Source organism: Lepisma saccharinum, chromosome 13 (assembly GCF_977018435.1).
Source record: "Lepisma saccharinum chromosome 13, izLepSacc3.1, whole genome shotgun sequence".
In the NCBI taxonomy this organism is placed as follows: Eukaryota; Metazoa; Arthropoda; class Insecta; order Zygentoma; family Lepismatidae; genus Lepisma; species Lepisma saccharinum.
In genome coordinates, this window is record NC_139241.1 from 26,938,044 (window position 1) to 26,965,687 (window position 27,644).

The 27,644-nt window shown below is 40.2% G+C and overlaps 1 protein-coding gene across 1 annotated transcript in view; it reads left to right on the forward strand.

The window, feature by feature from the left end:
* The window catches only part of eIF2Bdelta (eukaryotic translation initiation factor 2B subunit delta), a 156,866-nt gene extending 129,492 nt beyond the window's left edge, over positions 1-27,374 (forward strand). The window contains exons 11-12 of the mRNA XM_083133977.1: positions 18,551-18,731; positions 26,812-27,374. Coding sequence (XP_082990103.1) covers positions 18,551-18,731; positions 26,812-27,017 — 387 coding nt within the window. The 3' untranslated portion in view covers positions 27,018-27,374. The remainder of the gene's footprint in view (positions 1-18,550; positions 18,732-26,811) is intronic.
* Positions 27,375-27,644: the final 270 nt, after the last annotated feature.

Below are 27,644 nucleotides of genomic sequence, written 5' to 3' on the forward strand. Positions count from 1 at the left end.
TAGTGCGGTGCATATGTTTGCGTCTTTCATTTCATTCAATATCTCAAAATCCCGAGTATTTGAGTAGTGCAAAAGGTGTGACGAAGTTTAGCATTAATATGGCGGTTAATTAATTAACGAGAGGACGAGTCACGTAAAAAGGCCTTGCGACGCCAAGGAGTTCACATTTAACCCTCGGATGCATGTGTGGGGTCATTTTGACCCCACTGTCTGTTTATTTCCTGGTATTATAATAAAATCTAAATACATAATTCTGATTTTCTGTGACATCTTACCATGCTACTTCAGCTATAGGAACATGTATAAATAAATTTCTTACAATTTATTTTAAATTATATTTTTAACGTTTTTTAACAATACCCCTCCTTTCCATGTGTGGGGTCATTTTGACCCCAGCCTGAAAACAACAGGAAAACATTCATAAAGGGAAATTGATCCTACATATTATGATCAATTACGGAAAAAAAAAAACTAAATCATCTCAAGGTCAACTACCCACCCTGCCATGACTCACTGCAAAGTGCGCATGCGCAGATGTATTTGGCGCGGTTAGAGGCCAACTGAGAGAAGTTGGGATGTTCCTGTTCATGAGCTTTATCTCAACAAATTTTCCAACCCGAAGTAACAATACAAAGCAACCTTTGGAGTAAATCGTTTCGAAGACATCAGAAGACTGCTCTGATCTGATGACAAACATACTGGCGCTGCACGTTTGGAGACTGATCACATGGCTGCATTTCGATATATCTGGACACTTTTTACCAAAACCTGTCGCAGAATCATGGTACCCGGCGCCTTTCTTACGACTGATGAAGAGTTACTGCCTTTCCGTGGGAGATGCAAGTTCGTGCAATACATGCAAAGTAAGCTGGCCAAATACGGCATCAAGATCTTCTGGTTGTTCGATGCTGATAACATTTACGCCAAAGACGGTTGTTACCCTGCCCCCGTGTCAGGGCAACAGTGTTTTTTTCTCTTATTTAAATATTTTATTAATATGTTAATTAATTAGGTAATTACGTGTATAAACATATATATGTGTTATTAGTGTAAATCAATTTATTATGCATTTTTAGGTTCGTATTATTCCATGTATAAATACCATGTAGCTCTCTGTTCTTGCTTCGTGTTTCGAGCGTTCAAAAGAAAGGCGGGCAGTTTAGCTGTTAAAGATTAAAAATTTTGAAAGAAGGGCGGTTGGCAGCAGACGCCAACCAAACGTATATAAACTCCCAGATGAGAGTAGGGGAAGTCGGCTGTTGGAACTCAGACTTGGAAGGGAGAGGCTGTTTTTGCTTCGGTTAGCTAGGACCGGAGGACAGGTCTCCCGAAACGGATGCTGTAAGAGATTGGATTGCCGGGCAAGCTAGTGCCTTGGTATCCAGTTTACAGGTAAAATGGTAGTTTGTACTGGATGTTATTTTGAAGTAATTACGGTGCGCCGGGCAGCCTAGTGCCTTGTCACCGTGGAGGTTGAGAAATGTACACGTCGGGCGGCCTAGCGCCTGTTAAGACGTTTCTTGGAGTAACGCGAGTCTACCTTGTGACAAGCGTACTTCAGATGTAATTCATGAAATGTAAAGCATCCAGGTACAAACAATAGAGATTCCAACATCAAAATTAGAGTTTTGGCCCGATAAATAATTAGAGAAATGAACGTTCGGATACGACTTGTATATACTTTAAATTTTACGTTAATTAAACTATAGAAATTATCCAAAATTTCCGTTTTTAATTTCACACAAGCTGGACAAGGTAATTTATCCCCTATAGCAATAAAGTTTCGCAAAGGTTATCCGTTGTCTCTTGTAGTTAATTATATAATTATGTTGACTTGTAGCAACCCACGTGCATTGTCGTACAAAGAAAGATACCCCTAGACAAATCAGAGCCGAGTACGAAGTGCACCGAACCTCGAGTGCGGAGGTAAAGTGTGGGGGGCAGGCGAGTAACATATTTATTTGGGGGCTCGTCCGGGATTGAACTTTGTTATTTGAGGTCTTGTCGCAGGATATTGAACTAGATTTTTGAATTGAAAGTTAAGGAGAGAAACGGACGAGGATCGAACCGATGATCTTGCGAAACAGAAAAGGGGAAGTTACAAGAATGCCGCTTGGTAACTCGAGTAGGTCCAGCCTGACCGCGTCAGAACTTTCTGTTGTTGAGGAACAAAGGTGCGTTCCAAGAGTGACAATGGAGGAATTTCGTTTGCCGCTTCCGACATTTGAGGGAAATGTAGGGAAGGAAGATGCTTTTTCGTATCTGGATAGGATTCAAGATTACGCGAGAACGCTGAAAATTTCTGAAGATGATCTTCTGAAGCAGTTTATTCCTCTTTCGTTGCGAAATGAAGCGAGGGAGTGGTTTTTGTTCACGGAACCGTTCGGTGATTTTTCACAATTCAGGCATAAATTCTTGCAGGCTTTTCATGGATTGGATTATCAGAGAGAAGCAGAGTTATTTTTGTCGCAAAGGTTTCAACTTGCTAACGAGGGATTGGCGGAATACGTTCGCAAAGTTGACAGGCATTTTAGTAGGATAAGGAATTCGGCTTTTGCGCAGGAGAGAATTGACTTTGTGAAATCGCACTGCAATCCGGTATTTAGGGATTATTTGTACAACAAGACATTCACTTCTATGAGAGAAATGAGCGAGTACTCGCTAGAATTGCAATCGGAGTTTTTGGAAAGGCAGAGATTCAAGTCTTTCGTTTCGGAAGACGAAATTCGTAACTTGGCCCTAAGAAAGTCAGTTAATCAGGAATGCGAAGAGGAGAGGGGGAGAAAGAAATCTGATATTTTCTTGGACCCTGTGAGCATTGGTTTTGACCGCCCGAAAGTCGAGCGCTTGAGGGTTGAACATGTGGTTTCACGCCCTCCACCCTTGCGGCTTGCGGTGAGGGATGAAAACAAACAGAACCGCTTTTCGAAGGAAGATTGCCAGAGAAATAAATTATGCTACACTTGTGGACAGAAAGGTTGCAGAGCTTCAAATCACAAATCAAATCAAAAGAAGATAAATGAACGTGGGAAGGAAGAAACAAAAAACTCGTAGAGTCGCCACGAATTTGTCAAGTTCGTGGCGTGGAAACTGCAAATTTTACTCAGAAGGAAAATTTTTCACCTAACAATGTAAATGTTAAAGACGTAAGGGAACCTATCGTTTTATGCAACGTGGCTAATGTGGAAGTACACGCATGTATTGATACGGCGTCGTCCAATAACTTTGTGTCTTTGGAGGTTTTCGAGAAGATGAAGACAAATGGAGTAAAATTGAAGAGTTCTAAAACTAAAGTAATACTTGCGGAAGGAAATGTGGAATCTTTGGGGAGCGCTTACATGAATATTACGTTTCACGGACACAAGGCTCGGGATCAGATATTTGTGTTATCTAATGCTAATCATGAAATGTTAATGGGAAGGACATTGATGGCTAAGCTGGGACTTGTACCCATGATTCATCGTAACGGGTGGGCAATTGAGCCTGATCTTTCGAAAATCGTACCTTTTGATTCGCCGCCGACACGTGACAGCGTTGATGCTGTTGGTTCTAGGGGACTGGGTTCGACCACGGATGGAGTCGAAGGGGTCCGAGAGAACGTTTCTGCTTGCGGAGCGGAGACACGTAGCAGCGACATCAAGGAGGAGGGGGTTGACGAAGAGAGAAGGATTGCCATGCTGATGGAGGGTACCGATATCTCAGAGGAAAACAAGCCGAAATTGATTGCCATACTGAGAAGGCATATTGATGTTTTTCAAGATAAACCGGGATTAGCAAAGGATTACGAGGTTCGTTTGGATGTGAATAACGAGAAGCCGTTCCGAGCGAAACCTAGGCCACTTTCTGAGCAAAAGAGGAAATTAATGAATCAGGCGATTGAGCAGATGCTTGAAGACGGGATCATTGAAAGGGGTGATACAGATTACCTTTCACCGCCTATCCTTCATGTGAAGAGAGATAACACATGTAAAGTGATCATCGACAGCAAAGGCTTGAGTAAGAGATTGGAGGCTAGACGTAGAGAAATACCTGATATTAGGTCGACAATATGTAAGCTTTCTGGGGGAACTATATTTACAGTTCTGGACATTCCGTTTGCATTTGCAAATATGCAGATTTCTGAAGATACAAGAAAATATGCAGGTTTCTTGACAGAAATGTGAACGTTTAGATACAAAAGGTTATTTTATGGCTGTCGTAGTGGACCTTTTCACCTTGCGGAACTGATGCAGAAGACGCTAGGAGAGCATTATCAAACTGATGCAATATGTTATTATGATGACGTAGTGATTGCAAACGCTACCGAGGAAGAACAACTGAGAGTGTTGGATTCTGTTCTGGGAAAGATGAAAGACAAAGGACTGACGATTAGTTATCGAAAGTCGCGTCTCTTCAGAAAGAAAATCGATTTTCTTGGGTTTAAAATTTCAGAAAACACGATATCTTGTGCGGAAAGTAAGAGGAAACAAGCAGAGCAATTGCAGCGCCCGAGAAATATCAAGCAAGTTAGGAGACTAGTAGGTTTCTTAAATTTTCTGTCGGATTTCATAAAGGACCAAGCAAAGATATCCAAACCGATCACAGACTTATTACAAGGGAATAGGAAATTTTGTTGGGGAAAAGAACAAGAAGAAAGTTTGCAGAAGTTGAAGGATGCAATTGTAAATAGCCCTGATCTCAAGATTCCTGACGTTTCGAAACCGTTTCACTTGTTTGTAGACTGCTCTGACATAGCGCTTGGCTATATCGTCGCTCAGGAGGACGATAAAACCAGAAAATTGCAGACTGTTGCATTTGGGAGTAAGAAGCTGTCTGAAACTCAGCGTTCTTATTCTGTGACAGCGAAAGAGTTATTTGCGTTGACCATGGGTCTGGAGAAATTTGAATATTACTTTCTGCAAGCACCGGAAGTGATCGCTTACACTGACCATTCTGCGCTCGTGGATATCTTGAAATCTTCTCATATTCCGAGCCACATAAACAGAATGATAAACAGGGTGACCAGGTTTCCAGTTACAGTAAAATACATTGCCGGTAGGAATAACACAGCGGTTGACTACTTGTCGAGGATCGAAGCGGGATTCTCAGAAAGGGAGAATTACATTGGATCTTCGGATGCTGAAGAAAATTATCCGATAGAGGACATCAAGCCTGAAGGATATTTCAGATTAGAGATGCCTGATGGGACGATAATGGAACATCATGATATTCCTAAAGTTGAAGGCAAAGTGTGTCAGAAATTCGACCGGAAGCAGAAAAGGAAAACGGAAGCGATGTTTACAGATGCAGCTGGCAACACTGTAAACGGAAGACAGACGGTCGGACAGACAGAAACTTCGCCGCCCGTAGATCTTAACGATAAAGAAATGTGGAAACGAGGACAACACAGGGATCCTTACTTGTCGAAATTAATTGGATGTTTAGATGGGGAAGAAGTTGAAATAAAGAATGCTCGAGATAAGAGAAAATTTGACTTTTATCTGCAACATTCCTGTCTCGACGATGATGGACTGCTTTACCGTTTCGTTGACGAAAACACTGGACTTTATCCACCGTTTAGCTCCAGATTGAAGCTGTGGGTACCAGAGAAGTTGAAGAGTGAAGTAATTAAATCTTCGCATGATGATTTATTATCTGCACACTTAGGACATGGAAAGACATTGTTTAAGGTCCTAGAGAATTATACTTGGGACGGAGTAGTCAAAGATGTCAGTAACTATTGCAAAAGTTGTATCACTTGTCTTCAGTATAATCCTGACAACAGCAGAAAGATGGGCTTTATGAACTCGAGGAAATCTACTGCTCCTGGATACAAAGTGTTTCTGGACATTTTTGGACCACTGCCTACAAGTACGAAGGGGAGATACAAGTACTGTTTAGTCATTCAAGACGAGTTCTCAAGGCACATTAGTTTGACACCGCTTAGAACTACAACGGCGAGGACGATCTCGCAAGCATTCTTGAAGTACTGTTTTCAGTCAGGTTTCCCGAAATACGTTGTCAGTGACAACCAGAGTGTATTTCGAAGCAAACTGTATTTACAGACGTTGCGTTCTGTGAATTGCAAGCCTGTCTATATTACGCCATATAGACCGAAAGGAAATAAATCAGAAGCAGCTATTAAGATAATCAAGCAAGCACTTGGAAAGTTCTGCAGAGAACACTCGTCGTGGGCTGAAAATTTGGACGCGATAAGTTTCGCTATCAATAATGCAACGAATTCGATGACTGGATTGAAGCCGTCATTCTTGTTCTTTGGACGTGATTTGTACACACCGCATGACACTCGGAAAATGGAGCTTCAGAGGGAAGATGGAACCGGGGAGGACGTCACGGCGGAGAGACAGATGGATTACGTCATGCAGTTAAAGGAAAGAATGGGCGCGGCTTTCGAATTTGCAAAAGAAAAAGAAGAAAAGACGAGGCAAAAGTCGTCAAAGGCCTACAATAAGGGCAGAAGAAGGGTTAATCTTCGTGTCGGAGATCGAGTACTGCTTCAAGAGCATAGGATTTCGTCTGCTTTTAATAAGCAAACTGCGTGCTTTTTCCCGAAATTCAAAGGGATCTACAGAATTCTGAATTTCACTACTCCAAATAATGTTGTTTTGGAAAAGGAAGGTGAGGGGAAGAGAGTTTTGGCTAACGTTGACCAGCTGAAGGTCGTTCCGAGAAGAAATTTGAGAAGTGTGAGGGAAAGCACTCGTCCCTAAATTCTACCCTGAGAATCCATCTCAAGGGGAGGGGGTAGAAGGGCTGTGAAAAATGATGAAAAAGAAGCCGAAAAGTCGACTTATAGTTTGTACAGTAGTTAATTAAGTTCCTGATTTATTGTCGCTACACATTTGAGTTCTGGTAAATTTATTTCATGTGAATGTAAGATTTAAAATTACGGACTGTTGGATTTTATGTTATGTCAACCTTTTTGCCGATATAGGGTGGTGACAATTGTGAACCTGAAGACATGAGATTTTCATCGCTAAGAGAATGCTGAAGGATGGCAGTTCGATGCCCGGAAAAGGAAGGGAAAGTTTCCTTTTCGATGGAAAAGCCATTTTTAATTAAGGTCGTGTGATCGAACGATAGAACCTTGGAAAGCATTTGAAGCTGAAATTCGGCAGGAGTCGAACCGAGTACCGCAGAAGTCCCAGACGCAAGGACTAGGGGACTAAGGAGCCGGGGTTCTTCGGATGGACCGAGGAGAGGCTGAGTCGACCCTAGAGCGGGAGCCGGACATGTTCTTTGGAAGGTGGAAGAGCTGAATCCGTCTGCACCTAGGAGCAGTCCTGATGACCAGATGACCGAGATGTCCAGGAGGTTACAGGATTCCGGAGGAAGAAACAGTGTGGAAATAGGATATTTAGTGCAGTGAAATCGAGACTCTTCTTTTTCAGAGAGACGTTTTTGACGTGTAGTGAAAATAACTTTTCAGTGAACTTTTTCTTTTTTTTTCAGATACAGTGCTTAACTTTTCTCAGTGACTTTTAGACAATTCACATAGACTGAAATTTAAATTTCAGATTGAATTGTAACGCTGGGGAGGGGGAATCTGTTACCCTGCCCCCGTGTCAGGGCAACAGTGTTTTTTTCTCTTATTTAAATATTTTATTAATATGTTAATTAATTAGGTAATTACGTGTATAAACATATATATGTGTTATTAGTGTAAATCAATTTATTATGCATTTTTAGGTTCGTATTATTCCATGTATAAATACCATGTAGCTCTCTGTTCTTGCTTCGTGTTTCGAGCGTTCAAAAGAAAGGCGGGCAGTTTAGCTGTTAAAGATTAAAAATTTTGAAAGAAGGGCGGTTGGCAGCAGACGCCAACCAAACGTATATAAACTCCCAGATGAGAGTAGGGGAAGTCGGCTGTTGGAACTCAGACTTGGAAGGGAGAGGCTGTTTTTGCTTCGGTTAGCTAGGACCGGAGGACAGGTCTCCCGAAACGGATGCTGTAAGAGATTGGATTGCCGGGCAAGCTAGTGCCTTGGTATCCAGTTTACAGGTAAAATGGTAGTTTGTACTGGATGTTATTTTGAAGTAATTACGGTGCGCCGGGCAGCCTAGTGCCTTGTCACCGTGGAGGTTGAGAAATGTACACGTCGGGCGGCCTAGCGCCTGTTAAGACGTTTCTTGGAGTAACGCGAGTCTACCTTGTGACAAGCGTACTTCAGATGTAATTCATGAAATGTAAAGCATCCAGGTACAAACAATAGAGATTCCAACATCAAAATTAGAGTTTTGGCCCGATAAATAATTAGAGAAATGAACGTTCGGATACGACTTGTATATACTTTAAATTTTACGTTAATTAAACTATAGAAATTATCCAAAATTTCCGTTTTTAATTTCACACAAGCTGGACAAGGTAATTTATCCCCTATAGCAATAAAGTTTCGCAAAGGTTATCCGTTGTCTCTTGTAGTTAATTATATAATTATGTTGACTTGTAGCAACCCACGTGCATTGTCGTACAAAGAAAGATACCCCTAGACAAATCAGAGCCGAGTACGAAGTGCACCGAACCTCGAGTGCGGAGGTAAAGTGTGGGGGGCAGGCGAGTAACACGGTCTAATCTACTTGGGATGACAGCCAGGAGAGCCAGTTCAAAAGAACCTCGTCAGCAACGTCGTGAAGAAACTGTGCTACACACTGCGGAACTCTGGAAGAAATATCACAACTGACCAATTCTTCACAAGTCATGACTGAGCTAAAGCTCTCCTTTTACAAAATGTAACCATTGTTTGAACAGTAAAGAAAAACAGACGTGAAATCCCACCTGCACTTACTAATATGAAGACAAGACAGCCTTGCACATCACAATTCGCCTTCCATGAAAATGAGATTCTGGTAAGCTACGTGCCGAAGAAAAGCAAGAATGTCATTCTACTCAATACCATGCATCATGACATACACATTGATGATGATGATGATTCTAAGAAGAAGCCAAAAATCATAAAGCTTTACAATGGAGTGGACGCCATGGACAAACTAGTTCAAACATACACCTGCTGAAGACAGACACCTTGATGACCAATGGCCCTCTTCTATAAAGTAATCAATGTAGGCGTTCTCAATGCATACAAATGCTACTTGTCACAGCATTCTAATTACTATTCCGGCGTCAGTCACAGACGCCGTATGTTCCTTATCGAGTTGGAGAATGAGTTGATTCTTCCTCACATACGGGGGAGGTGCCAAAGCTTGAACATGAAGAAACCAGTAACCGAGGCAATGAAACTTTGCGGCGTAGTAAGGCAGGCACAGAGACTGGAGGATAGATCTTCAAAGAAAAGAGTAAGATGCCAGGTCTGCAGAAGGAAAGAGGACAGGAAGACGACGGAACGTTGCAGAAGGTGTGGGAAATCTGTGTGCAAGGTCCACAGCAGTGTGATTGTGGTGTGCTCAGAATGCGAGTGAGGTGTATTTAATTGCCATGACAGGCCGGCACATTCTTCTTTTTATTTCTTTTTTATTATTTTTTATTTTTATTTTTTTTTAATTTATTTGTTCTAGATAAAATAATATTTCGTGCTGTATTGTGTTATCTCTAAAATACTGTTTCTCAGGTCAACTGAAGTTCTGATAATTGCAAGCGAAGTGTAACTACCACTAATATGTAGAACAGTGAATTGTCAATACATTGTTATTTTTTCGGGGGGGCCCTTAAATGATAATAACAAAAGGGTAATTGTTTCCTATGTTATATTCAGAGTTATATTTATTGACCAATAAACCATATTAGCTGAACTATTTACTCTGTCGTACTTATTTCAATGCATAATTGCATTGGGGTCAAATTGACCCCACATATGTAAAGTTGTAAAAAAAAGTGACATGCATCCGAGGGTTAAGCTGATTTTATTCATCTGTTGGGAAGGGGGGGGGGGGCTACTGCTGCATTCATAACTCTTACGAGTTTCACTCCATGAGTACATATAATTTGTTATCTTAATTTTCCTTCGATATTGTTTCTTTGTTTAAGTTTGATTTTAAGCCCACTTTATACACCGAAGCCCAGTAAAAACTATTGAATTATCAAGAAATTGATGTATCTTCACCAAAAGTGATTCTGATATTCACAAATTACTTATGTACATTATTGTATATTTATTTTATTTTAAAAGAACACTGATTTTTGTCAATCACACAATTTAAATCAAACTGATTTAAACAACCTCGAAATTTTGTAAGCATATCATGCAATTTGTCATGTAAAGGCTTGCTCAAAATTGTAAATGACTATTTACGTTAATGGTTTTTATATTTTTCTTCACGAGTAGCTTGGAGAGAGAAAATGAAACATTGGGAACTTCTCTGTACTTACATTTAAATTTCGCACATAGGCATGAACATGAAAACTTGAAAGAGAGAATGTTTTCTTTACCAAGGAATCTTTCGATTTTTAAGCCAAGACCTCTCCCCGATGGCGCAGTGGTAACGTCATCGCCTTGTAATCAAGGGGTTCTGAGTTCGATACATGCTGTTTCGGATACCACTTTAAACTGTAAGACTAGACCTGATTAGACTTTCTGTGCATAAAGTGGACTCAAAACAAAAACTCAAACTCATTTTCAGCTGATAACCGCGATGATGGGAACACGAGCACTCGGATTTCATTGTTCCATTATTAATCACGGAACTCCGTAAATTGTTACTTAGAAAACAAACAACTGTTGCAAAAAGTGGAAAGTATAATTTTCCTTTGCATTATGAAAAATTTCCATTAATCCAAGGAAAAACTAAAACACGATCACAAAACTTTATCAAGAAAATACGGTTTTACCAAGTAAGAAGTTTGAAATATGTAATTATGAAAAACGGATAATTCATGCCTCCATTCAGCTTGATTTTAATATGCAACGACTGTATCTTCAAATATCTCTGCAGTTTCGATCTCTTTTCACCAACAGCGGCGCCAGAATTATTCATCTACGGGTGCTGAGGGGTTGCGGAAAGAAAGTTAGGGGGTGCGATATGTATTACAAGAAAGTGGTCATTCCATGCAGTGTAAACATTCAGATACACGTTGCAGTCTTATTGAACTATGTAGTGAAATACAAAATAAAACCATCCTGCCCTTAAAAAGACAATTTTTGAACCTTCTCAATGTAACCAATGAAGGCACCGTCTGCCACAAGACAAAACGCGAAGAGTACAGGAACTGTGTCATCTTTAAAATCCCTTCTGCCGCACTATCCCCAACAACGAACTGTAAAATTTCTTCGTGAACATTGGGCATCTTCCTAACAGTTTTGGAAAAGTTTGAAATGTTACGTTTGCTGGACATTAAACGTGGAACAAATATATAGAACGTATTAAGAAGAACAGTACCCTTCATGTTACAACTCGCATTAAATAATTTCCAGAGCACGACCTGATGAGGTGATACCTTAAAAGTACCTGAATTTTTTGCTCCAGTGTAAGGAAGAACAAGTAGACGGAAAACAAACCGTTTATGAACAATGCAAGAAAGAAAAAAACATAACTCACATTAATCTATAGCCAATTATCAAAAACCACGAACAGACCACTTGAAGAAACAAAAGAAGAAAAAATTGATAACGACAATGCTGACGAAAGAAGAAAAACGGCCGCTGATCTTTACAGAGGCTGCCGCAAGTACAGAAAAGTATTGGTACCTCTTTCAGTGCTTGCCTGTTGCATACAATAATAACATTGCTTGCCTGCTCATCTCTTTCCTGGCGACAGGAACGTACGTTTAAACGTGAAAGCTTTAACCCCCTCGCCGCACTGTAATGGACGAATCCTGAAAGGCTGGCCTTCGTGTTGGATGGTTAGCACAGCACGCTACGTCGCCAGGGGTCTCGGCGTTCGAATCCCGCGGCCTCGTCATGGGTGTGTGAGGAGTGTTCCTTCATCAATTTCATTGTATCGCCACTCATCCTCATCTTCGCGATTAGCCAAAAGTGGCACAAGAGCGAAGGGAAATAAACAATATCACGAATCCTGAAAGTTCGAATTGCTTTGTAATTTTTGTGTGCATACTTCTTTCCAACGGTAAGGGACTCAGGGTATAAAATATATAGGATCACAGTTAATCCAGTGGCTAGTGAGAAAACTCTAGGAAGGAATCTCTTCACGACGACAACAGCAGTTCCAGCATATCATGACAGGTCGGACAACCCTAAGCCTGCGTTCGATTGGTTTTATATTTACAAAACAAGTGTTTTCAATGTGCAATGCATATTTTACAAGTATGTAAAAAAACCAATTTAATCAGCGATCAGCAAAAACAAGGTAATGCACACAATTAACAGTATTGGTCTTTTTAGGTTGCACCGCGTCCTCAACGATTGTATAGGTCGAAACTTCTCGACACTCACTCTCTTTTTCTTCAGTTATTTTCGTTGTTTTTTATCTCTTGCAGTGACGATGAGAATGCATTTACGAGTGTACAATGGGACAAACACAACTATACACTCTCATGTCTCGCACAAAATAAAAAATAAAATTAAAAGGGATTCTTCTTTCGCGCCTTGATAGCTTTGTAACGACTGGGGCAGCCAAAGAGACTAACTTTCCATTTAAACTTACAGACCGTCAATTTAGGTTTTAATCTTGCAAAAATTGTGTGAATCTGAAAATTTGCACATCTGTTCTATTTGATGTCAAAACAACATATCAACAGCCCTTTCCGCATCCTGAAATTCCAGGCGGTGGTAAACTTTGAATGCTGAATGCTGGAGAAGTGCAAGTTATCACTGGAATGAATGTTACGTGCAAGCAGCTAAACCCACGGATTTGAAATAGGGCTCCACCGAAAGAGGAATAAGCGGGCTTTAACTATGACTACACATATTGTCTTCCAGGACCGCACAAAAGGAACAAAAACTACCAAAGTCGATTTTTTTTCTATTTATCATTCTTGACGCTTTCTTTAAACTTTCCGTTGACATCTTTGTAGACCATTTGCAGAACTGTTACGCCACGGAATTTATTAAGCTCGTGTATTATTCTGAAAAAAAAAAAAATCATGAGGCTTCTTCTCTGATATAGCCTAAGCAGCAACAAAGCTAGTGAAATAAAAATCAAGTGCAGAGAAACAAGAGGGAATATTCTTTTCTGGATATTACGTCGCATTAAAACAGTGAAATTCATTTAATTAACATTTTTGTCGTGCCGATTTATGGCGAAGAGTTTTTGACAGCAGGGGATCTAAATTGTGAACAATTTTCATGCAAAATACAAATGGATTGTCAATAATTCAGACATTTATATACATCGATAATACAGCCTGTAAGTGTAATTCTTGTTTACAAAGAAAGTTACTTCATCATTCTTTGAACAATTAATTTTTAAGGTATTCATGAATTCTAAATTAATGATATTACACTTTACTAAAGCTGACGCCAAGCAGTGTTTTCAACTCTAGCGAGAAGTCGCTAAATCTGGCGGATCTGGCTAGCTGGCGACAAAAGACGTGAAAAAGTGACGAGCGACTTTTCTGGCTACTTCGTGTGCTCTTTAGCGACTAATTTGGAGAATTCACAAAATATCTGCGTAGGTACGTCTAAATGCTTAAAAATGTCCGTTTTATAGTTATTAAATAAGGAAATACCCTCGTAATTCACTTCTGATGCACAAAGAGAAACTGAAGCAAAGCGTACCCCCTTTTCCAGTATGGTTTGTGATGTTTGTAAACATCACTGTTCACAGCTCATTGTTATCAGACACTCCTCCTGGCGCCATTGCGGCTGCCTTATTATAAAACAGAACGTTTGACTTCGCGGTCGCGTCGTGCGTGGGTTCAGATTGGAGTTTTTTTGGGTAGTGTGTGGTGACAAAGGAAGTGCTAGTGTAAATTATAAAGTTCGTGTGTGTTTGTGCGCAGGTCAGCCCAGGGCAGGGCAGTGTCCAGTGTGGGGAAAACCGCAATACAAGAAACATTATCGGAAGGAGTGGGAAAACTACAAATGGTTAACCCCTGTCGATAGTGACACGGCGAAAGCGTATTGTAAGTACTGCAAAGTAGAACTATCTGTATGCCCAAACTACTGATCTGAAAAAAACTTTCGAAACACAGAAACATAAAGTCAGATCTGGTTACTTCTGTTCTGCAAAACAGAAGAAAAACAGTTCAAACCGGAAAATTTAAATACTTCTAGTGCTGAAGCTATTTTAGCTTTATTCATTGCCGAACACTGTTCTTTGCTAACCGTGAATCACTTGTCCGAATTATGTATGAAAAGGTTTGGTGACTGACAGCTGCAGTGTACCATGCATTCGCCTGCATAAAACCCAGTGCACAGAAATAATAAACAACGTTCTTGCAGTGCATTTTCTCGATGATTTAGTATCTGACATCGGTAATCAGTGTGAAGTGCTGTGTTCAGAGGAAGAGGAAAGTAACGAGGAAATGTTGCTTTTATAGGCAAGTACTCGATTTTCTCCACCTTTTTGCTATTTTTTAGAAGTACATTTCATTTTGCGACTTTTTCTAGAGCCTTTACATTTCATTTAGCGACATTCTAGCGGATTTTCTAAGGACTTTTCACGACTTTTACGTTCAAGTTATTGGCAATACTGACGCCAAGTATACTCCAGTCAAGGTCACTCGCTTTCGGAGTTTCCCCTTGCCTCCTCCACACCCCTGGCCCTCTAGGGTTGCCTCGCTTGTTCTAAGCTGTTAAGTTGACACTTTGCACGTTGTACGGTCAGGGACACTTCTGGATTATAACAATACCATTGACTTTCAATTAAATCATTACAACCGACAAGTGTCCGCGACCGTACGTTTGCGGTTGATTTAGTTTTCGATGTTGTTTTGTGAAAGGGCTATTTGTTTACGATTAGGAAGGAGGCGAGGGGGGGCATTTGCCTCCACTTCTCGCCACTTTTGCCCTCACACTATGCTAAATCTTATCTACAAAGGGAAATATACTGTCTTTGCCCCCCCCCCCACCCAGATTTGGTACCTTGACCCCTAGTTTTGGAACCCAATCGCCACCACTGAGTATTGAGGATTGAGGAGCAGCGTCCTACGTGTGGAACATTTGCCGGTGAAAGTGAAGCGAGTGTCTCCCGAAAGGACACTAGAAAGCAAAATTTATTTTACTTCGCTTCTTGTGCCACTTTTAGCTAATTTGCGAAGATGGGGATGAGTGATGATATGATGAAATTGATGAATAGACATCACAAACGTTCATGCCCAAGCCAGGATTCGAACCCGGGACCCCTGGCGTTGCAGCGCGATGTGCTAACCACTCCGCAACGGGGGCCGACCATCTTCTAGGTCAACGTGACGGTACACATATTTTATGTTAAATAAATAAATATAAGTAAATATTAACATGACTTAACGGCGTTCTAATGGAAGTTAAGAAAAAACAGTTTTATCAAGACATCCCAACTGACAATACTAACAGCGATCAGCCTCCAACGCATCACAATATCCATCGAAATAATATTATCTGATGCCATGCAATGGTGGTGGTAGATGCACATTGCACGGTGGTTTGGTTTCCACTTTAAACTGTAGGTCCAGTCCCGATTAGCTTTTCTGTGCATAAAGCGGTGTTAAGAACTAACCCAAACAAGTAACAATTCCATGTGATGAAAATTCAAATATATTCTTTTTATAAGAATAATTTTTCATTCTACCACAATTTAGTCTATCTCCCCATTTATGTCCTTTCACCTTACGTCGACTAATTGCGCGAGGTAGAAAATGGCCACCGTACGTACGTTCCTCGCCTGTCGTACCGCTTGCACCGTTACTAAGCCATCCGAAACCAGCTTGTTCCACCCCTTTTGGCGCGGAGACGCTCTCGCACATTGTTGCAACATTTATTCCCATATGATTTGGTATGGAGGGCGGTGCTTGGGTTGCCGCGTGATCGACGGCAGATTGCTGACAGGTAGCGCAGCCAATGGGGGCCGAGTTAGGAACGTCAAACACCAGCGCGCGCTTCGAATCACCCGTCACTCATCATAACGTGACACGTAGTTCCTCTCTATTCACGTTTTACGGACACTATTGTGTTTAGTTGGTTCCTCGCTTCGGGGTTTGGTGCTTGTGGCTTCCTCTTACATAACGTTTCGTCAACGCAGTGTGTGACCTAAGAAATAACAAATGAATAACGATTCCTCGCAATACTCTTAAGTTTGCACCTTCCTCTCTTGGGGGTGCTGTGCTTGTCCGCCCATTCATTGTCAATATCTCAACTTCCATGGAGTGTATAGCAGCCACACCCAGATTCCCGCTATCCTCGGGAGTACCTCTATTACGTATAAAAATCTCAGTCCAATCAGAGCACTTTTAAAACTTCCTCGCTTTGGCGTGAAAAGTCCAGCTTCCTCTTAATGGAGGGTGGGAAAACAGGGGTGTGTGTGTGTGTGTGTGTGTGTGTCTCTCTCTCTCTCTCTCTCTCTCTCTCTCTCTCTCTCTCTCTCTCTCTCTCTCTCTCTCTCTCTCTCTCTCTCTCTCTCTCTCTCTCTCTCTCTCTCTCTCTCTCTCTCTCTCTCTCTCTGTCTGTCTGTCTGTCTCCTTCTCATTCTAACCTGTCTTTCCAGAGAGAGGAGAGGGAAAGAGGGGGTCTCAGTGTGGGTGAGAGAGAGAGAAAGAAAAAAAGGGGGAACTCTCGTCCCTTCTTTCTTTCTCTCCATCTTAAGCTCTCGATTCCTCAATTTTTCTGGGGAAGGGGTTACTTTTTCTCTCTTTTTTCGAGAGAGAGAGAGAAAGAGATGGAGGGGTCCGGACCCCCCGAAGAGGGAGAGGGAAGACAGGAGAGAAAGAGAGAGAGGGAACACACCAGGCCTAACCTGTTTCTATCATGACTATTTGTATCCAGCCTAATTCCTGTACATTTTATAGAGGGATGTTAAGGGACTTTGGAATCATGCTGTATTATAAAGCTCATGTATGGATATAGGCTAAAATTGGCATATTGACACTGAGTATGAAACTTAAATTCTTATCTTCATAAAGGATCCATGTGCATTGCTTGTTGCACTACACTTGTAAACAGTAAAATGACATACAGTGTGGCAAAATAATATTTATAATGTGTAAACAGTAAAACTGGAACATGTGTTTAAAGACAATATGTAATGTAATTGTGCAATTTTTTGTTTCTGTATAGTGTTGCCATCTGAACTTTGTTTGTGATGCTGCAGTCCATAGCATTACAATATCTACATCCTTATACAGCACCAGCAGTTCTGTGGTTTACTCATTATTTGATCTTTTCCCAAATTGAAATCTTGAGAATACATACCAACCTAAGAAATTCCGTCATTGTGTCTGAGTAGGTTATGTTTTGAGTTTGTGAGTGATGTTTAGTTATGTGTGATGTATTAGAATTGTGAATGCTATTTGCATGGAGATTGTAGCCCCATGTCTGACTGCAATGTTTTCAATATAAGAAGAAGTAGAAGTGCCACCAAAGAAGCTGTGAAGAAATCCCTGTGTTCAGCGAGACAAAACATTTTGGTACTAAGTTTGTGCCAATAATGAAGGAGGTGATGAGGACGTTGAACTATTAAGCGCCAAAGACACACGATGTAGATACTTTAGTTGTCAGAGAATTGCTTGAAAGGTCTCTGGAAGAAAGCTTGGCAAGAGGATAGTCACATGGCCCTCAAACACTTATTGAAATTGTATAACAAAAGAAGAGATGTTGATTCGTACAAGAAAGAAGCTACAAAAGTTTAAAGGCAATGCTGTTAGCATGCTTTTTGACATAAGATTTTATGAGTTTAAAAACTTGTCTCTGTGTGCTTGATTTGTGATTGAAAATTACACTAAAAAGTGTGATTTCAACAAGAATCAGAGAAATGTGTCACGAAAAATGTTTATTGGCCATCCTGATGTCGTCATACTCAAGAGACAAAATTGTTTAACTGCTAGGGCTGCTGAAGTATAGTGGAAGATGTTGTGGGCAAAACAAAAGAGAAGCAAAATTTGAGCTGCACTTATGTCAAAGGGCAAATTGCAAAAGTTTAAAACAAAATCGAAATATAAACTGCCCAGGAAGGGTAGGCACTCAATGTATAGTCAGTCATCTTCTTGCAGTGGGACCTGGGTAACACTAAGAGTTGCACAGTTTTGATTCAGTTAGCATGTATTCTTGAGATTTCAAGATGGGAACAGGTCAGGTATGAGTGGAATGACCCAAAAACGGAAAGATATTTGAAAAGTGGCTGGTACATGCCAATTTTGCTCTACATTCAGGCTCACTGTTTGAGAAATTGCCTGCAAATAGATTAAAAGTGGTATGTATTGCAGGGTTGCATACCCACAACATTTAAAAGCCATTGAGGTGAGCCTTAGAATCAAGATATCGAAGTGAAATTTGAAACTCATCTTTTTTAATCCAAAAGGCAATATAATTTTTCTATTACAAGTCAAATTTCGTTTTTTTTTCTTTCTACCCTACTGGATATTCTAGGCATTGATGTATACAGTTGCACCATTCTGCATTTTTGTATTTTTTATGAAAGCGAAACCTCATAACATTTGCTTGTACCAATGCATATTTATGGTATTCATTGTAGTGATAAACTATACACATTCATTTGTTAACAGGTGACAAAAGTTTTCCTTGGAGCACATGCCCTGCTTGCAAATGGCTGTGTGATGTCTCGTGCCGGCAGTTCCCAGGTGGCGCTGGTTGCTCACTCCTACAACGTGCCTGTCCTCGTTTGCTGTGAAACGTACAAGTTCTGTGAAAGAGTGCAAACAGACTCTTTTGTCTACAATGAACTCGGTAAGTTCTGTGTAGCATTGATTGATTGGTTGAATTTGAAATTTTGAGTGTGTCAGCACTTAGGCTATTTTCCACCCATCACATTATACTGGGTCCAGCCCTTACCATAAATAAAATATATTTAATATAAGGTAACTGTATTGTCAGAGGAGTAAAATATTCTTACTTGGGTTAAAAGCTTACGCTGTAAAGGGGCACTCATAAGGAGAAAACACATGACAACAAACACGCAGCCCTAGAAAGATTATACTGCTGTAGGTCCAGAAACCAGAGCCTCGATAGTCTGCAAAATGCAGTCCAGGGAGTACTATGTGGAAGTGAGGTTGACAATTGGGTGTACTAGATGGAAGTATCACCCCTTACACCCTGTTCTGTGTAGTAATCTGTGAATATACCATCAAGCAAATTACTTCTCTATTAACTGGTATTCATGCTTAGACCTTTTTCTCATATGTCAAGTTGAATTGCTTAACATAATTTTTAATTTCCATTCGTATCCTATTTTGCCCAGGTGACATTTGTCGTCTTCACAGAACTCGGTGCAGAATTTTGACTACTGACTGCCTGTCATTAAACAGCATTATGACAAGAGGCAAGTGATTTTTATTAAGGATGAGGCAATTAAAATATTTTTATTTTTTTGAAGAAACAACGGATGGGCTTATATGAAATTTTGACCGATACCGATAAAGTAACAATATAAAATTTACCAATACCAATAAACGATATTCTTTCAATCTGATATAAAATTCCAATTTGTTCGTGAAAAACCTGAATGGTTCACTGACCTCCTTAATAAATGTGTTTTGAGGTAAGTGCTGTGCAAAGGAAGTTGCATATTTAGACATTTACTTTTTAAGAAGTAGGGCATGGAGATTATCCATAGAAGTTATAACAAAATGGCAGAATTTCGCTCTAAATTATAAAATATGTATATATATATCAGATCAGTAAAATAATTTGTAATTTACCGATACACTGATGTACCTATATGGGCAGATACTGATAGAGTACCAATTAATCTGTCCTATCCCTAAAAACTATTATTTATGGGGAAAGATATACATTTTTGCCATACGGATAAAGTAAGGATGTAAAATTCACTGATATTGATAACTGGTTATTTATGTTGTTTTGCTTCCTCTTGAGGTAATCGTGGTGATGAGGATGAAGAACTGATGAAATTAATAAAGGAACATGGATATGATACATCCATGACTTGACCAGGGTTCAAAACTGGAATTAAGGTTTTTCATCACATGTTACACTAACCACTCCACCATGGAGACATACCCAATATAAAATTCCTGATGTTCCATGAAGAGCTTCCACTTTTTTATTTACTACGATGGTCGTTCAAGCAAAAAGTTTCCCTACGTTGCAAAAAAATTATTTCTTAAGTTACAGACAAAAATCAAGTTGCACCTAGCATGGTCCTTTCTCACTTTTCAACATAATTTCCAAGGTGGCACAAGCATTTGTCCCATCGTTGCACAAGTTTTTGAAAGCCATCTGCAAAATATTCGGGGTCCAGGGAACGAAGAACACTTTTCACGGCTGTCTGAACCTCCAAATCAGTGCGAAAACGTTGACCCTGCTGCTGGGGCTTCAGTGCAGGAAACAAGTGAAAGTCACTCGGGGGCCAAGTCAGGAGGGTGTGGTAACCTTTCCCATTTCATTTCTCGAAGTTTATCCTGTGTTAGTGCTGCTGAATGGGGACGAGCATTGTCATCCAAAAGAATGACACCAGCAGAAAGTAGTCCAGGATGTTTGCGAATTGCTTTTTTCACTTTCTCCAGTGTTTGGCAATAACGTGCAGCATTCTTTACTCCACACCACCAAAACACATTGTTCTGCCATGACTCGCTACTCCTTATGGCCAGGGCACGTTTCTCACTGCATGACTTACGCTAATCACATGCTGCGCATGCGTGGTAGCCCACACAAACATTGCATTGTGTGTAAATGTAGAGGAAAGACGAAAGAACACATTGCTAGTTTTATTCCGTTTATCGGGCTCGTACTTTCTCCAAAAAAAAAAAAGGGAAATTTTTTCCTTGAACGACCCTCGTATATGGAACCAGGAGACTTCAATAGATTTTACTTTTTTAAAAAAGAAGGAAAGAAAAGAAACTACATATTTTGGCACTACTTTACAAAACCAGTATGTTGCCATAAGTACAAGCTATTTATAGAAATATCAATATTGGCGAACTACCAACTGAGTACCGTTAATGTGTGTATATCTAGTATACATCATGTGTGAAGCAGTTCCAGAAACATATCAACCTTGATGGTCAAAATTATATATTAGTGAAAAGCAATATGCTGTAAAAGAAAACATTATGTTTGGATTATGAATATTCAATACATGTTTCTAAATTCTAAAATTGGTCTTAAACAAATACGAGGTGTGGCTAGAGAAAAACCGGATTGATGTTGCTGTCGACAAACGGCAAGCGCGTCAAGGATAAGCGCTGCATGGGTGTATAACGTGATATCTTGCCTACCAGCTGTATGATTGCCCAGGGTGCGTGGCACTCAGTTCTTCTGTAGTTTGTGGACGAAGTGAACCATACATCTGTGCGGAAAAGAAATTAAGTGTGAAAGTGGAACAGCATATCAATCTGAAGTTTATTATCAAACTCGGAAAATCCGCCACAGAAACTTATGGTTTGTTGAAGGAAGTGTACGGAGATGACTGTTTATCATGCACTCAAGTATTTGAGTGGTTTCAAAGTTTTAGAGAGGGACGAGAAGTTGCGAATGACAAGCGTCCTGGACGGTCTTGCACGTCAAAAACTGAATCAAACATTGCAAATGTCGGTGAATTGATTCGAATTGTGTACCCGAAGGTCAAACTGTCAACCAACAATATTTCATTATGATGCTGACGACCCTTTGTGCGCGAATAAGAAGATGACGACCTGATTTGTGGAAAAGCAAGTCATGGATTCTTCATCAGGACAATGTGTTAGAACATCCACCCTATTTGCTGGATATTGCTATGTGCGAATCTTTTTATTCCCAAAGGTCAAATCAGCACTGAAAGGAAACAGATTTAAGACCATAGAATGTGTGAAAACAAAAGTGACTGAGGTCATGAACATGGTTTCAGAAAATGATTTCCAGCACTGTCTACAGCAATTGGAGATTCGTATGGAGCGGTGTATTGATAGTGCAGGGAAGTACTTTGAAGGAGATAATGTTCATATTGTACAAAATAATCAATAAAAGATTTTGTAGAAACAGTCCGGTTTTTTTCTAGCCACACCTCGTACCTCATCAAGTATTGATTGAGAATACCCAGATTCATAAATAGCCAATTGTGTCAGTGTACTTTCAAATTTATTTGTTTGTAATTCTGGCAGAACACATTAAAAATATTTTGCTGTGCAAGAACTTGTCAATTTTCTGGGTTATATTTTTTCGTTGTATGTTTCCTGAGTCACATGCAAAGAAATAAAATGTAAATGAAACTGCTGCTAAAGTGTCAATCTGTTGCCACTGCAATTGCTCTATGACAGAAGAAAAGCCACCTCGTGGCACCAACTACAGTTGATCTAGACCTAGAAAATTGCATGTTGTCATTGTCAGTCATACAGAATTCTTTCCCAAGCATGTATCCTTATGTGATGAGTTACTCATTTACTTAGAGTTTCTCCAGTGTCTTCACTCCAATACAGATGCATAGTACACTCCCGGACACTTATGGGTTGTAATAATCTCATTAAAAGTCCATAGGGTTGTTACAACCCTGAAGTCTCCATGACTGTAAAACTAGATCTCTTGTTGATGTTTCGAAAACCTACATTTTTGTGTACCATAGTTGTACACGGAGATGCTGTTTACTCCACAGGTGCACGAATAAGGGGAATGTTTTGTTTGTGTTAAATTTTATTATGAGACTTGCATCTAAATTCCCCTTATAATTGCCGCCACCACAAACTCACTGCACTGCACCCTGTTTTTTCAGCCCCAAAATTGGTTCATAACCTTTCATCACTTAACCTTTTGAGTCCCAAGGCCATTTTCACAAGTAAGCCTCTCGGTCCCGAGCCGATTTTGAGCAAAATGCAGTGTTTCAATTAAATGAGTGTAGATCGGAGACTAATTGCCCTAGAGAGATGAGTGATATACCGTTGTACGCGGAATGAACCAGAGATTCAGACTATATGAAATTTATGCAAATTCGGCATATATATGTGGCAGGGGGGAGGGTGCTAACTCTCAAAATTCCAAAATTTCGGAAAAAATATTTGGTTCCCCCACCCCCTCCCCCCTCAAGAAAAAGTGCATGACTGTCGACATGCACATGGAAATGATCGCTGACATGTAAGGAACACAAAAATATTTGCATTATTATCATATGACCAATGTAACGTGAGTTGTACCCCCAAAAGGAATTGTCGGCACGCCACTGATTCAAGCTTCAAAATGCAGTGGTACCTTGAAATGACTTTAGCTCAGAGACTATTTGCCCTGGAGATATGAAAGATATACCGTTGTACGCAGAATGAATCACAGATTCAGACGATATATAATTTATGCACATTTGGTGTATATATGGAGGGGGATAGGGGGGAAATCCCCTGAAAATTCTTTTTTTTTTAATGGATTTTCTCCCCCTCCCCCCTGCCCTTAAAAAAAGGATATGAAGAGTTCAAAATGCACATAGAAATTATCGCTGGCATGTAAGAAAGAGAAAAATATTTGCATCATTGCCATATGACCAATGTAACGCGAGTTGTACCCCTGAAACTAAAGGCTTGTATGCCACTGTCTCAAGCTTTGGAATTGAGCAAAATGCAGAGTTACATTGAATTGACTACAGCTCAGAAACTAAATGCCCTAGAGATATGAAAGATATACCATTGTACGCAGAATGAATCACAGATTCAGACGATATATAATTTATGCACATTTGGCATACATATGGAGGGGGAAAGGGGGGAAATCCCCTGAAAATCCCTTTTTTTTAACAAAGGATATCAAAATGTCAAAATGCAAATTTGGCGTATATATGGAGGGGGAAGGGAGGAATCCCCAAAAAATAATTTTAAAAAATATAGGAAGAAGAGTATATAAAAAAGAATTTTTCTTTGTATTTACCTTTGCTGCTCCAGCTCCCAGGCTTGGTCTGGAGCCATGATGCCTTACTTCTGGTGGTACTCCATAAAACATGGCTCCAGACACAGGGATACCTTGCAGGTAACACATCGGCATCTACTTCGCCATGAAGTTCGTGGCCCGCACAGCGCACATCTCAGTTGTTCCCGTGCCATGCTGGGGAAGTGACGGAAGCCACTAACCTCGTAGCGCATGTTGGTTGATGGAGATGAACTTGATGATGCAGCACCTTGGGGAGCTGGGGTTCGAGTGCCTCATCTGCCACTTGTCCCCAAAAGACTTATAGCCAACTTCTCACGGAACTCACTGTGCCTCACGTTCTGATGAAATGTCTTGAAGAGCAGGTAGGCGTTGAGGATACATTGGTCGAGTAGGTGGAAGAAGAGCTTGACAGTCCACTTCATGGTCTTTCGTTGGACACCGTAGGAATTAGTCATGCGGTCGGCCTTGTCAACGTAACCCATGTGGCTATTGTATTCGCATACAATAGCCGGCTTGAGTACATTGCCATGATCATCTGAGAAATTTCCCTCAGCTGGTGACCGATGGATGTTCGTCAACAGGTACACCTCTTTCTTGTCTCTCCAACATATCACAGTCAAGTCATTCTTCACCCGAACACGTAGGTCACCTCTCTTCAGCTTCAAGTCAGTCTGAAAAGTTGGGTGGAAGGCCTTTTCGTTGATGGTCCCGCAGCAATAGATACTTCTTGTTGCGAGATCATCAAATAGCTCTGGAGAAGAGAAGTAGTTGTCCATTAATAATTTATGACCAATTCCCTTCACCTTCTCTGTCAACGCTACAACTAAACCATGCGTCGCTGATGTCGTGGCAGTTGCTCTGTTCTTGTCTTTGCCCAGATATACAGTCATGTCATAGGTGTATCCCAAAAAATCACAGAGTTTGTAGATCTTGATCCTAAACCTAAACCTCTTGTGTTTCTTTGGAATAAAATGTTTGAAGATGACTTTCCCTTTGTACAAGACCATAGCTTCATCAACTGCTAAATGCTCTGCAGGATAGTAACAATTAGAGCTAAGCTCATTTATCTTGTCAAAGACAAACCTCATCTTCCACAGCCTGTCAAAATCGGGATCTTGGGGTGGAGGGGTTCTTCGTGTTGTCCTCAAAGTGTAGGAATCTGAGCAAGTGAAATCTGTTGTCCGTAAAACTGTGTGTGAAGGTGGGGTTTTCTGGACCAGTAGTCTCGCCAACGTAATCTGCGGTCATGTCCCATCAGTATTGTCAAACCAACGAAAGTCTTCATTTCGTCGATGGTCACGTCACATTCAGGCTTTGTCGTTGGGTGCTGTGTGATATATTGGTGGTAGTACCTGTTAGTCTCAGTCACCAGATGCTAGAAGATTTCTTCGGAGAAAGTCAAGTAAAAAAAGTCCAAGGAAGAGGATGCATCGTCAAAGTGTCGAACCTTCAGTCCAGTCTGTCCTAGGAAAGGTTGGGGGTTGGGAGCAGTTCTAGCAGTTCGGGAAGGGGGTTGCCAGTCGGATGGAGCAGGAGGAGGGGAAGGGGAATGTCTTTGTGACATATCATCAGAATAAGATTCTGATGATATATCAGAGGGAATGTCAAGCTCTTCTTCATCCCACTCGGAGTCTGTATCCATATCCCTCAGCTCATCTCGGATTTCATCAGAACGGAGATCACGTGGAGCAGCTATGGTCGACTATAACCCTTTTGGGGACACAGCAGGCACAAACGACACTAGCACACTTTTCACAAACACGTAAATGACAAAAAAGTCCTTGGAAGTATGTCACTTCAGTCAAAAAATATCCTCGCACTTGGGCACAAAACGACACACACCTATGCACAACTTTCACGGACAAAAGCTAGAACGCACTGAAAAATGAATGCCGATTCTTGCAGCTGCTTGACATTCTATTTTTAGACAATGCAGGGTGACCTCTGTTGCACATTGTGGATCACTTGTGCTCACAAACAAAGGTTTCCTTCAGCGCACTTCGAATTCCCATTTTCACAACGCAGATTCAACAACCAGTCTTCCCCCTCCCCCTGCTTCCGCCCTCACGGAAAACATTCATTTTGACATTGGATACTTATAAACAAGCTTCCCTCGAACGCAGTTAACAGGAGGGAGTGAAAAAGCATTGCTTTAGAACAACAAAGCCAGTCGTACTTTGTCGGCAAAAATTTGACCTTGAAAAGAGCTGCAAAAAAAAAAAAAAAAAAAAAGAAAGGTCCCCTTCCCCCTCCATTTTCATGAAGACAAAAAAATGCAAAAAATCATTTGTGTTAAATACATGTGTTAGGAACAATATATAAAAAAAATCGAAATTCTAGCCAAAAATAGAAAAGTTATAACGTAAAAACTACAACCTTGACACAGCGTCTCGATCGAGATGCTTGGGACCGTGAGGCTTACTTTTGGGTATCTCGGTAGAGATACTTGGGACACAAAAGGTTAATCATCACATTGGCACATCATATAACAAAATCAATGATAGTGGCACTAAGTCCGTACTTTGCAACACTGTAGTAAATTTTCTCGAGTACAATATTTTGACTATAATGCACAAATCAGTAACAACTAATGTGTAAACTTAAAAACGAAACAACAGAGAAATGTTCACTAAACTGTCACGAAAAAAAAATGTGCGTTGATTTTAAGTGTTCAATTTTAAGTATTCCATGCATCCTAATCTTGCACTAAAGACAGTTGACATAGTAATAATTAATTTTTAAATACCGATAATAACGGCATACTTTTTTTTCTAAAAAAGCTTCACATAATGGTCGCACCCCAATTTGTTGCAAAAAAAATGACATAGAATCTGTGACAATTATGCAGTAAAATATGGTATTTTTTAATATATTTGACTTGTGGATGAGATTTTTCAATAACCATGATCGTATGAACTATTGTTGCTACCTACTCCATGCATGTTATTATTTTGTTTTTTTGTTTCAGGTAATCCTGATGACTTGGTGATATCAAATAAAGGAGTAAATCACCTGAAGAAATGGAAAGACACAAATTCATTGAGCTTATTGAATCTAACATATGACGTTACGCCGCCTGATCTTGTCACAGCAGTAGTTACTGAACTCGCAATTTTGCCTTGCACTAGTATTCCAGTAGTAGTAAGAGTCAAACATACTGAAGCAGGATTTTGAACCTCTTTCCCATGGTTTTTATCCATAGAGATCTGTACAGCAGATATTGTGGAAGTCTGAGGCATTAATGTGATATATCATCAATATATTGTTAATGAACTTTTGTAAAATTCAGTAGGCCATGCTGTTACAATTATTTGTTATATTTAATAAAGTTGGACAGGTTTTCACAATGCATTTGCTAAAGCAAACATACTATTAACTACATACTTTGTGTTAAATTGCTTGTAATTTATAATCTAAGTTGATTTTGTGAGAAGCAGATACACGTGGATGGAGGGTGTTTCAGTCAAAAATGCTAATCTTGAAGTGGATTTGTTGTGAATATGCTCAGTGCAGTTTCGAATAAAGAATGAAATCAAGAATTCTTGATGATTATTTTTTGTTAACTCTTATTGAATATAACCAGCCATAACTCTTTCCATAATGGAAGATATATTATTTATATTCTGAAACATTTTGGCATTGCATGTGGTCATCATAAGCAAGAAAAAGCTACATCTGTGGCCGAACAGTTTTCAGTGGTCAAATCATGAACTTCCTAAGTAAGGTTCTGAGTTTGAGGCCTGTTCCTGCATGCGGGTCCTTTTATCCATTTTATTTAGTCGTGCGTTATGCATGTCATTG